Genomic DNA, 12137 nt, shown 5'->3' on the forward strand with positions numbered 1-12137 from the left:
CTATCAAGCTACAGAGACTGGTCCGGTCCGGTTGTGGATTTAGTTCTGGTTTAGATACGCAGTGAGAGCGGTGGTAAGAGCACATCCATACATTAGTATCAGTTTAGTTTTTCTATTCAAGCCCCACCCCTCCCCCGCCCCGCCCCAACATACAGATGATGATGTCACGGAATGAGGGTGAGGAAACAGACTGGGGGGAGGGGGAGGGGAGGGGAGGAGCCAGGGTCCCTACCGGTCTATCTCTCCCGTTGGCAGGCTTGTGGTGAGACAGTGGGGAGAGGAGACATCGCACAGCGTTCAGACAGAACCAGCTCTCTGGGCGCGTGTATGCTAGGACACCATACCGTACCGCGTGCACACCCCACCTTTCTCTGCCTCTTTCTCTCCCTCTCGCTCGCTCTTTCTCTGATCACTCCCCCCCCTCCCCTCTCTCTCTCCCTCTCGCTCGCCCCCTGTCTGTTGTCAAAGCGCGGCCGTCGTGGTCTGGAGAGGCGGCGGCGCTCAACAGAAGTGAGGCGCGGTGCAGAGGAGGCAGCTACAGTGGGGGCAACACGTCTCCTTCCTCCTACAGTCCCAGCTGCCCACGGCGGACATGAGGGAGTCCATCAGTGACATCACGGCGCGATACACCCCGCCCACTTGGCCTGTGTCAGGGTGAGTGATGGTGTGTGATGTAAAAGCCTCTAGGAGATGCGACAGAGCCTCACTACAGACACACAGGGACCAGAGAGCCGCCTCACGCTTTAAAAACACACTCGCTCACGGGACCGGGCGGTCCTTTAGTCTGGTCTGGTCTGGATTAGTTTGGTCTGGTCTGGATTAGTTTGGTCTGGTCTGGTCTGGATTAGTTTGGTCTGGTCTGGATTAGTTTGGTCTGGTCTGGTCTGGATTAGTTTGGTCTGGTCAGGTCTGGATTAATTTGGTCTGGTCTGGATTAGTTTGGTCTGGTCTGGTCTGGATTAGTTTGGTCTGGTCTGGATTAGATTGGTCTGGTCAGGTCTGGATTAGATTGGTCTGGTCTGGATTAGTTTGGTCTGGTCCGTTCTGGTCTGGATTAGTTTCTTCTGGTCCAGTCTGGTTTGTATTAGTTTGTTCTGGTCCGGTCTTGCCTGGTTTGGTTTAGTTTTGTCTGGTCTGGATCGGTTTGGTCTGGTTAATTTGTACTGGATTAGTTATGTCTGCTTTAGTTTGGTCTGGTCCGGTCTAGTCTAGTCTGGTCTGGTTCCAGTCTTCAGGGTAAAGAGCATGGTGGGTTAGTGCAACAGGGCCAAAGCCGAGAGGAAGGGGGTTTATAAACCTACACCATGGAGCCAACATGGCTGCCCGGCACAACCGGATCCACCGTCTACATACACCACGTACGATGGGCTGGACGAGTGGGCAGGGACCTGTCTGTCGCCTTTCCCAAACAACATCAACCCCTCTGATCGTTTTGTTGGGGATGTCTGCCATAAGGACAACATTACGAACCACGGCTTTGTGCTGCAGTGAATGCCTGCAGTCCATGGAAAACGGTTCATATTCTCGCGTTTCTCGGGCAGCAGGGCTCCATAGTGAAGGTTTAAGCATTGGGAGAAAACACATACCCCCTTAAAGCAGGGTCAGATCTAACATAAGGAGATCTAAGGGGACACAGAGAGAGATGCATATTATTCTACACACACATCAGGGAGGGGTGAGTAGAAGTGCAGGCAAGTTATTTATTCCTTCGTCTTTTCATCACTCTGTCAATCGTTCGCTGTTTCACGGACTCACTCACTGTCTCACTCACTCACTCACTCACTCACTCACTGTCTCACTCACTCACTCACTGTCTCACTCACTCACTCACTCACTCATGAAAAGGAGAACACCAATAATTTGCCCACTCTTCCCCAGGCCTTTTGAGTAAAAGTGAGGAAGTCACAGATAAATCCAGACACTTTTTAGCCAAGGTAGCACGACTGAGGGGGGAGTGGGGAAGGAGTCACTCTAGGTAAGAGGAGGAGCATGATCATCATCATCTTCATTATCATCATCAACACAGCATATAAAGGCGTGTTGAGCTGTGAGACCAGGGGGAGGGGGGGGGGGGTGTTACCTGACACTTCCCCCTGCGACGCGCACGTGCGTCCGATGTTGGTCAGCAGGTGGTCGATGTTGGGCACGGGCTGCGACTCCACCGCACTCTGGTCCCGCGACGCCATCTGACCCGGGCAACGGAGAACACACACGTTGGTCGGAGACACGGGTCCATGGCTTTACAATCGGTAATCGGATGATCGCAATTTGGAATTTTGGCCCAATCATTCTCCAAACTAAGATACATCGAGTTGAAAGTTGTTGTTTTTTGTTTTTTTTGGACATTTTCTATTTCACAAATGCATCATGTTTCAGACTCAAAAAGAATCCTTTGATAAACGTGATTTCAATATGGAAATCACGATTATCAAACGATTATTTGGATCATCGTGACTGCTCGACTGCTGGATGTTTTTTCCATATGGAGCAGTCCTACGCGGGACCCTTCCACCTCTGGAGGGGGGTCGGTGTCTGAGGGGGGGGGGGGGGGGGGGGGGTTCTAATTGGGTGGGTGAGTGTTTGTGTAGGCTCCAGATGAGCGGTTGTCTTCATGTTTTGTGTGCACTTTGCCCCGCCTAATTCATCCTTCTGTCTGCTTTAGCGTTCTGCGGCGCCTGGCCTGGACTCCCCTGACGTTCCACCGGCCCGCCCCCCATCGCCATAAGGTGAACATTTTGCTTGTATAATGATGGCCCCCATTGCACTCCTAACCCCCCTGTAAGGAAGGACCCCCACTCTGTGTTCCTTCTCAAGATTGCTTCCTTGCATATTATGGGAGTTTTGCCCTCTGGGGGGGCTAGGGTTGGGGGGGGGGGGTCATGAATACATGGCCTCCTAAGCCCTTTAAGACGGTAACTGTGGTTAAGAGCTATAATATAATATAACATAATTTAATAGATTGAATTAGTTGGTGGTGGGAAGGTGAGGAGACACAAGAGCTAAACAAGTTTGAAATGTATCCGGGTTAAGTGCTTTCAGATATCTAAGCCTTGTGTATGAGAGTGCTGTTGTAATTCTTCATTAACAATGTTACAAGATTGACTAAATTACACAGAGAGGAAGGGAGAGAGAGAGAGAGAGAGAGAGAGAGAGAGAGGCGGGAGAGAGAGAGGAGAGAGAGAGAGAGAGAGAGAGAGAGAGAGAGAGAGAGAGAGAGAGAGAGAGAGAGAGAGAGAGAGAGAGAGAGAGAGAGAGAGAGAGAGAGAGAGAGAGAGAGAGAGAGAGAGAGAGAGAGAGAGAGAGAGAGAGAGAGCCTGTAAAGGCGATGGCTCTACCCACCACTGGCTCCTCACTGTCCTCGTTGGTGAAGAACCAATCGTACTGTAACAGAGAGAGGAGAGGAAAAGGAGGAGTCACTCTCTCAGCAGGAGGACCCCCCACACGGGACAAGGCAAATATTATGACTACAGCACTGTTCATACGACAGGTACAGGGGAGAGAAAGGGGACAGACAGGTACAGGGGACAGACAGGGGAGAGACAGGTACATGTGAGAGACAGGGGACAGACAGGTACAGGTGAGAGACAGGGGACAGACAGGTACAGGGTAGAGGCAGGAGACAGACAGTCACAGGTATAGGTAAGAGACAGGTGACAGACGGTTACAGGTGAGACAGGAGACAGACAGGTACAGGTGAGAGACAGGAGACAGACAGGTACAGGTGAGACAGGTACAGGTAAGAGACAGGGCACAGACAGGTACAGGTGAAAGACAGGAGATAGACAGGTACAGGTGAAAAAACAGGAGACAGACAGGTACAGGTGAAAGACAGGAGACAGACAGGTACAGGGGAGAGACAGAAGACAGACAGGTACAGGTGAAACAGGTACAGGTAAGAGACAGGGCACAGACAGGTACAGGGTAGAGACAGGAGACAGACAGGAACAGGTGAGAGACAGACAGACAGACAGACAGACAGACAGACAGACAGACAGACAGACAGACAGACAGACAGACAGGTCCAGGTGCTCACATTGTGTATGAGGGTCTCTACGATGCGGTACTGGTCGGGCATGTGGGTCACCATGTCGGTCATGTTGTCCTCTGACCTGCGCACCAACGTGGGACCGAAAACAATGGCCAGGTTCCTGGGCTCCATCTGACACACACACACACACACACACACACACACACACACACACACACACACACACACACACACACACACACACACACACACACACACACACACACACACACACACACACACACACACACACACACACACCCAGAACAAACATTAGCACTTTAGCTTGACCCTGAGGCCTAACCTAATGTATGTGCTGTTTGGTTCTGTCAACAGATCACCGCTAGCAGTGCACGTCTCCTGAATCCACACCTTGTTCTTATCAGAGTTATCGGCGACGGCTTTGAGGTGAGCAGAGAGGAACTTGAGGGTCTGGTAGTGGTGGTCCGGCAGCTCGTGCAGCTGTAGAGAAGAGAGAGACGAAACACACTGAGTTTATCACAGGGACGCGTCAGCAAGCAGTACGCCGTCTACGGGATACATCAGCATACTGCACACCATATGGAGAGAACACAGCACACAGCAAAAGGACTGAACAAACACAGTCTCATATAAAGCACACCATAGCACAGAGCACATCATGAAGAGCGCTTAGCACACGATGCAACGCACAACAGAGTCTCTAGGATAATCGGGCCGCCAGGGGTAGCGGTGTCGTAGCGTACCAGGCGTTTGATAGCTTTGAGTCGCTCCGCCGGGTCCTCTATCCTGTTGGCCTCGATGAAGTCAGCGTACTTCTCTGTAGGACACAACAGACGGTGGGCGTGAGCCGGCTGATGAATGTAGAACGTTTCAGTTGTTTCGACCTTGTAGTACTTTGTTGTTAACACGGCTCAGAACCGTACCGTTGGTGAACAGCGGCTCAGGAAGCTTCCGGAAGAAGGACTTCAGCAGACTGCTGATCACGTTCAGGTCCCTCCATTTCTACAACGCAGGAGTCGGGATCAAAGTTCAATGGATGAGAGGGGATAGACGTGTGTGACCGTGTGTGACCGTGTGTGTTTGGGATTGGTGTTGATGGGTGAGGGGCTGTGTGTGTTTGTCTGTGTGTTTGTCTCTGTGTGTGTGTGTGTGTGTGTGTGTGTGTGTGTGTGTGTGTGTGTGTGTGTGTGTGTGTGTGTGTGTGTGTGTGTGTGTGTGTGTGTGTGTGTGTGTGTGTGTGTGTGTGTGTTTGTAGTGGGTGTCAAGTGTTCTTGGTGTAGCGAGTGTGGATAAAGAACTGTGTCATCGTTGGGTTATGAGTCTCACATCGTCCTGGCTATCTTTGTGTGTGTGTGTGTAGTGTACGGTATGGACTGTGTGTGTGTGTGTGTGTGTGTGTAGTGAACAGTGAGTCTCACATCGTCCTGGCTATCTTTGTGTGTGTGTGTGTAGTGTACGGTATGGACTGTGTGTGTCTATGTGTGTGTGTAGTGAACAGCGGGTCTCACATCGTCCTGGGTGTCGATGTGTGTGTGTGTAGTGTACAGTATGGACTGTGTGTGTGTGTGTGTGTGTGTGTGTGTGTAGTGAACAGCGGGTCTCACATCGTCCTGGGTGTCGATGTGGGCCAGCCCCTTGTGGTTGAGCTCGTCCTGCAGGGAGGAGATGGCGGTGTTGTTCCCCGGGACGCGGTAGATCCCCGTGTACTCCAGGCCCCGCTCCTCCACCACCCTGCAGCACACCTCCACGATCAGGGGCACAAACTACACACACAGGGACACACACACACACACACACACACACACACACACACACACACAGATAGAGACACACGCACACACACACAGACACACACACAGATAGAGACACACACACACACACACACACACACAGATAGAGACATACACACACACACACACACACACACACACACACACACACACACACACACACACACACACACACACACACACACACACACACACACACACAGATAGAGACATACACACACACACACACACAGATAGAGACATACACACATGCACGCAGACACACACAGACAAAGACAAACACACAAAGGGACACACACAAAAAACACACACACAGATACAGACATACACACACAGACAAACAGATAAATACACACGCACACAAACAAAGACACACACACACACACACACACACAGAAACACACACACAAACAGAGATGAACATACAGAGAAGACTTGAAACTTGAGTGTAACTATGCCACTACCTTCAGTTTGGATGTATTCTGATCGAGAAGCTTCCTTAAATACTAAAGAACAACTTAAATGTAACTATGCCTCTTCCTTCAGTATGGATTCGTTCTGAACGTGTAGCTTCATAAGTAATACAGAATAACTTCAGGGTGTATCACATCCCAATATCTAGTATCTCGATACCAGGATATCTGTTGCCAGATCCTGAAATTGATATTGTGTCTCACATCAGCACTAAAACAACAAGCTGTCAGCATCTCACTCGGAAGAATACAAATATTCAACCACACACACAGTGTGTCTCTGCTGTGTGTCTGATAATCACCTGAATTCGATTCTTGTTATTTCCAAACCAAACAGAGTTACATCACTGTGAAAATAAGGTGGACCAACTTTGCATTCTGAAAAATTGAATGGAAAATGATTCAAAGCAGTAAGTTCTTAGTAACTGAGTCGTCCTAAAATAATACCCAAACCTAGATGTCTCCTGCTGGGGTGTTTCAGATTTACCAAGGAAATAATTGTTTCATGAAATCAAATCTCGATCCAAACATTTCTCCAGTGTTCTGTCCCGAATGGGGTTGATTTGCTCTGACATGGTTTGTTTTTCTTTTGTTCAGCTAATTCACTACAAATATTTTATTTTCTATCACTAGTTTTCCTAACCTGCGGTAATATTATACACCACATCATTTGAATGAATGAATGAATGATGGGACGGGCGAATTCACCATGAATCTCGCATTGCATGAGTAAACAAATGAAGACATGGAGACAAACGCAGACGGCAGAGTGGGTCGGACAGGCTTCACCGTCACTACTGACGGACGATATCTGAACACGGTCGTCCTCGGGTGAGGGGGTCCTACCTGGTTGGTCTGGGCGGGGGGGCAGTCGTCCAGGCGGACCCCAAACGTGAGCCCAGGACAGTGTTTACGGTCAAACTGCTTCTTCATCCGGGCTCTCCATGTCCCCTTGTCCTTTGGGGGGCTGCTTTCCCCTGGACACACACACACACACACACACACACACACACACACACACACACACACACACACACACACACACACACACACACACACACACACACACACACACACACACACACACAATATTAGCAGGGCTCTGGTGCATTCCAACAGAATTAGTAACAATAGTAACTCAAAATATGCTCTGGCACTAGGTCGAGAGCCACATTGGTTTGGCGTAAATGTATGTGAGCGTAAAACAGTCCAACATGTAGCCATCTGGGCTTCATAATCTGGGCTTCATAATACTGCTGCGTTATTTCTACACAATCAAAGATGCAAACTACTTTCTATTAATAGATCACTTGTCGTGTTCTATTTACGCTTCCTACTTTGAGTCCAAAACCATACATGAGCTTATGCCACCTCCAGTTACATCATGCGTTTCTTATGCTACGAAATCAGCAAACCATTCAGCTGTAAGTATTTTGACACTTTTTACACACTTTTTGACAATCTAACTGTAGAGGGGGTGCATATAGGGGCAACACTGCCGTGCATATAGGGGCAACACTGCCGTGACTATAGGGGCAAAACTGCCAAGCATATAGGGGCAACACTGTGTGAACGGATGAACCAAAACACTTGAGAGTCTCCTACCTTTGTGCAGGTTCTGGCGCTCGGCCTCAGCTTTGGGCGACTGACCACCACTGGCCTTGCCCTCTTTCTCCCGGTTCCCCCCCATCAGGGTGTTTCTGAGGGACTGCCGGGGCACCTTAGGGGACACCTCCGTCTTACTGCCGGTAGGACTGGAGACACACACACACACACACAAACACACACACAAACAAACACATAGTAAGCACTAAAGGTGTCTGATGCATTACTTGCATTGTTTTGAATAAGAAGACGTTTGTGCTTCGCTGGATAAGGTCAGACCCACCCCCCTCTCTTTCTTTCTCCCTCTCACCTCTCCCTCCCTCCACCCCACCTTGCTCTCCTCCATTCCCTCTGCACCTCTCTCTCTTCCCGCCTCCCTCCCTGCCCCTCCCCTCTGCTTACCTCATCAAGGTGTTGTACTCTTTGATCTTGCGGCTGATGAGGTCACGGCTGGTCATCACGGCGTTCTGAGATTAACACATACATAAACAATATCAGATCTCTGAAATGCTCGGGTCCATGTGGCTGTTCTTTAAGACACTAGTGTGTGCATGTGTGTCTGTGTGTGTGTGTGTGTGTGTGTGTCTGTGTGTGTGTGTGTGTGTGTGTCTGTGTGTGTCTGTGTGTGTGTGTGTGTGTGTGTCTGTGTGTGTGTGTGTGTGTGTGTGTGTGTGTGTGTGTGTGTGTGTGTGTGTGTGTCTGTCTGTGTGAGTGTGTCTGTGTGAGAGTGTGTTAGTGTGTGTGTGTGTGTGTGTGTGTGTGTGTGTGTGTGTGTGTCTGTGTGTGTGTGTGTGTGTGTGTGTGTGTGTGTGTGTTAGTGTGTTAGTGTGTGTGTGTGTGTGTGTGTGTGTGTGTGTGTGTGTGTGTGTGTGTGTGTCTGTGTCTGTGTGGTCTGACCTCGTGGTCCAGGTTCTCCTGGATGACTCTGATCCAGGCCAGCATGTCCTCGCGGTCCTCCGCCTGGAACAGGAACTCGCAGTCGGAGGTGGTGAGCCGCAGCACGTTCTTGCGCTTGGTGTCGCTGTACGAGATGTCCACCAGGCAGGCCTTGATGCTGATGGGCTGCGGCTCATCCACCAGCGGGCAGTGGGTGTGCGCCTGGGCCTCCTTCCTGTCCCGGTACAGGCAGAGCGAGTGTCCCCGCAAGACCGCGTACATCTGCTTCCAGGGACGCATGCCGCCGCCGCCACGCTGCGACACACACACACACACACACACACACACACACACACACACACACACACACACACACACACACACACACACACACACACACACACACACACACACACACACACACACACACACACACACACACACACACACACACAGGGTTACGCTGTGCCCCGCCTCCAAACCCCACCGCGGTCGTTGTCACCAGACGTGGGTTTGTGAGCTCTCGGGTTGGAGATAAGCCGTCGATGGATGACCTCATCGGATTGAGGCAGTCTATGGATTGACTGTAGGATGAGTCAGAGATGCAAATGACGTGCACACGACTTGCCAGGCCTCACGTGGTCACCCTGTATTGGTACTTTTTTTTAACAGTTACATTTTCAATATAGTCACGCTATATGTGACATTAAGGGATTTGGGTCATGTTTGTTGCATCAGGAACAATACGACAGGCCCGGGCATATTAATGTCATGGTGATTTATGGAGCGTTTAGAAAAGATAAACACTTTGGTCCATCAGACAAAGAGAGGTAAGAGGATACACTCTGGAAACAGGGCCAGATCTTATCAATCCCCTTCTATTTGTAAACTGTCAAATGCCGTGTAACTTCAACCCCAATTATATACGCCCCCACAACTGTGGGAAATGTGTGTGTGTTTCATCATGTACGTCCCCACAAATGTGTTAAATATGTGTGATTGTGTCATCATATACAGCCCCGCAAATGTGTTTAATATGCGTGTGAGTGTGTCATCATATATATATATATATATATATATATATATGGTGAAGAGGTTTGCAGCCTAGGACTTATAAGGCATCAAAGCAGCACACACCTTGTTCTTGTCCGAGTGGAGCTGTTTAAAGTGCAGAAGACCCTCTTTGGTGGCGGTGCAGAAAGTGTCAGAGGACGACTCTCTCCTGGAACCCGAGGCCTCTGAGGAGCAGTCGGACACCTGAGGGACAAACGCCGTGAGAACAGACCGACCCACCGACCAGCCAGCACTCCTACGCCCTGAACACTGGGCCGCCTGCTGCAGTACCGGGGGCCGCTATTTCAACAAGGGGTGTGTTCCGAGTGTTCGATTCCCATCGTTGGTAGTCTACCTGGGGTCTACCTTGAGCAAGAGGCCATAGCAACCACCCTGATCATTAACGACACGTATCTGAATATTCTGTGAGTCACTTAGGTTCAAGCGTCTCGACATAACTAAATATTAAATAAAACAGATTATTCTGTTATACGTATTACAGAACAAATTTCTTTGACTTTTCAGTGTATATAAGAAGGTGTGTATTCAGCGTGTCTGGATAGAATAATGATTTAAAATCAAAATAGAATAAACAAATGATAAACAATTGTGGGCTGTTGCTTTACTGGAACCGTAGCCCCGCCCTGTTCCTTTATGCTATCAGACGGGATCAACAGACAGGAAGGAGAAAGGAGAAAGGGTCTTATCGGCTGGGCACGGCCTCACAGGCTGCCCAGCGTCCACACTCCTGTACCCGGTCAACATGGTCTATGTGTGGGGCTGTGTGGTGCAAAGAGGACTCACCTTCTTCAGGCCTTTCAGGCCAGAGATGAGAGACCTTCGTTGGGGGGGAAGAGAGGAGAGGAAAGGGTTTTAGATTGTGAGAGATTAGACCTGATCGTTCAAGGATGCAAAACCAATGATCTTTCAAAAGCAAAAGTACATTCAAGCGGTAAAAAGTAGTAAACACTGAGAGAGGCCTACAATTGTGTGTTCATTGGTTACCACTATGCAATCAAAAAGATTGACAGACAAGAATTCGCTCCAGATTTCTCCCTTATCTCTTCAGGGAGATTAAGTTAGAATTTTTGAGGGTCAGTTAGCCAAATACTCATCGTCCATTAAAAAACATTAAGACAATTCGCTTAATCTAACATTCGTCATCTGACACCATACAGAAAAACGCATTTTGCCATGGTATAACAGAGTGATTAATATTGATTGATGATATGATGGGGGCTCACCCTCTGGCCTCCTCCCTGTGGAAGTCCAGACCCTCATCGTAGGACTTGGACCTCTCAGTCCTGGAGGCAGAGTCTGAATCCGTCACCGTGAGGCAGAAAGAACCTGAGAGAGGAGGGGAAGCAGAGGGCCAGTTCATTATGATCAATAATCACACACATGAAACCAGATGAACCACATGTGAATATGAGACAACAAAATGTCATTTTTTAAAACAAGTTACATTTTATAATTGGTGAACTCGATAACTAGCTGGCTACTTATTAAAACGATCTAAACTTCAAACCAACTCAGAGGGATTAATTAGCCAGCACCTTGGTCATGTGACCGCTGTCGGCGTATGAGAGGGGCCGTGACGGTGGGGCTCGAAGGTACGGCCGTGATGACGGGCGTCCCTGAGATGACCGCGCAGGCGGGGATAAGTAGCGTGTCGTGGTCAACGCTGGGACTCGATGGTTCATCTGAGGACCAAAACACACATTTCATTAAAAAGTGCATATGGGGGCCGAAACACACCACACACACATTTCATCATATATGGGGACCGGAACACACACATTTCATTATACAGAGCATTCGGGGGACTTTAACACACACACACACTCACAAACAAACACCTGCACACACATATTTCGTTACATAGAGCATATGAGGACCGCCCGTGATCCACTTCTCGTAAACTTCTCTAAAAGTAAAAAAAATGTGCTGATACTGGCATCGGCTATCAGTCTGAACACAAGGCTGAATATGTCAATACGATCCGGTGGTTGTAGACGTTGTTTAAACTCGCTTCAGTCCTTTGGAGTAATTTCTAAGTGGCTCCATATCGATTGCATGCTTTGATTAGACCCAGCCTCACTTAAAAATCGCTCTGAATAAAAACATCAGAATGTTAAAAACAAACTCTCGTTGGGTACCTCCCAGCACTTTACTCTTGTTTTCATCACCTTCAGCTGTGAGTCCCTTTTATAGGCCTGCTATAAACAGGTGTCTAGGAGCCCAGTTTACTGCCTGACCTCAGCGCTTGGGCCCTCAGGCCCCGCCCTGAGCTCCTGGGGAGTGGAGGGGAATGATGAGTCTGTTTCTAAA

General features: G+C 49.1%; 1 protein-coding gene across 3 annotated transcripts in view; it reads right to left on the minus strand.

The window, feature by feature from the left end:
* Window positions 1–12137, minus strand: part of LOC132452161 (rho GTPase-activating protein 21) — a 48316-nt gene that overhangs the window by 5167 nt on the left and 31012 nt on the right. For all 3 annotated transcript variants that reach the window (XM_060044592.1, XM_060044591.1, XM_060044593.1), the window contains 15 exons: window positions 11363–11509; window positions 11051–11153; window positions 10611–10644; window positions 9891–10010; window positions 8775–9068; window positions 8280–8344; window positions 7878–8026; window positions 7119–7249; window positions 5614–5772; window positions 4933–5011; window positions 4753–4826; window positions 4400–4489; window positions 4034–4159; window positions 3340–3381; window positions 2081–2186 (listed from right to left, as the gene is read on the minus strand). In XM_060044592.1, the coding sequence (XP_059900575.1) occupies window positions 2081–2186; window positions 3340–3381; window positions 4034–4159; window positions 4400–4489; window positions 4753–4826; window positions 4933–5011; window positions 5614–5772; window positions 7119–7249; window positions 7878–8026; window positions 8280–8344; window positions 8775–9068; window positions 9891–10010; window positions 10611–10644; window positions 11051–11153; window positions 11363–11509 (1719 nt within the window). The remainder of the gene's footprint in view (window positions 1–2080; window positions 2187–3339; window positions 3382–4033; window positions 4160–4399; window positions 4490–4752; window positions 4827–4932; window positions 5012–5613; window positions 5773–7118; window positions 7250–7877; window positions 8027–8279; window positions 8345–8774; window positions 9069–9890; window positions 10011–10610; window positions 10645–11050; window positions 11154–11362; window positions 11510–12137) is intronic.

This window comes from Gadus macrocephalus, chromosome 23 (genome assembly GCF_031168955.1).
Source record: "Gadus macrocephalus chromosome 23, ASM3116895v1".
Taxonomy (NCBI): domain Eukaryota; kingdom Metazoa; phylum Chordata; class Actinopteri; order Gadiformes; family Gadidae; genus Gadus; species Gadus macrocephalus.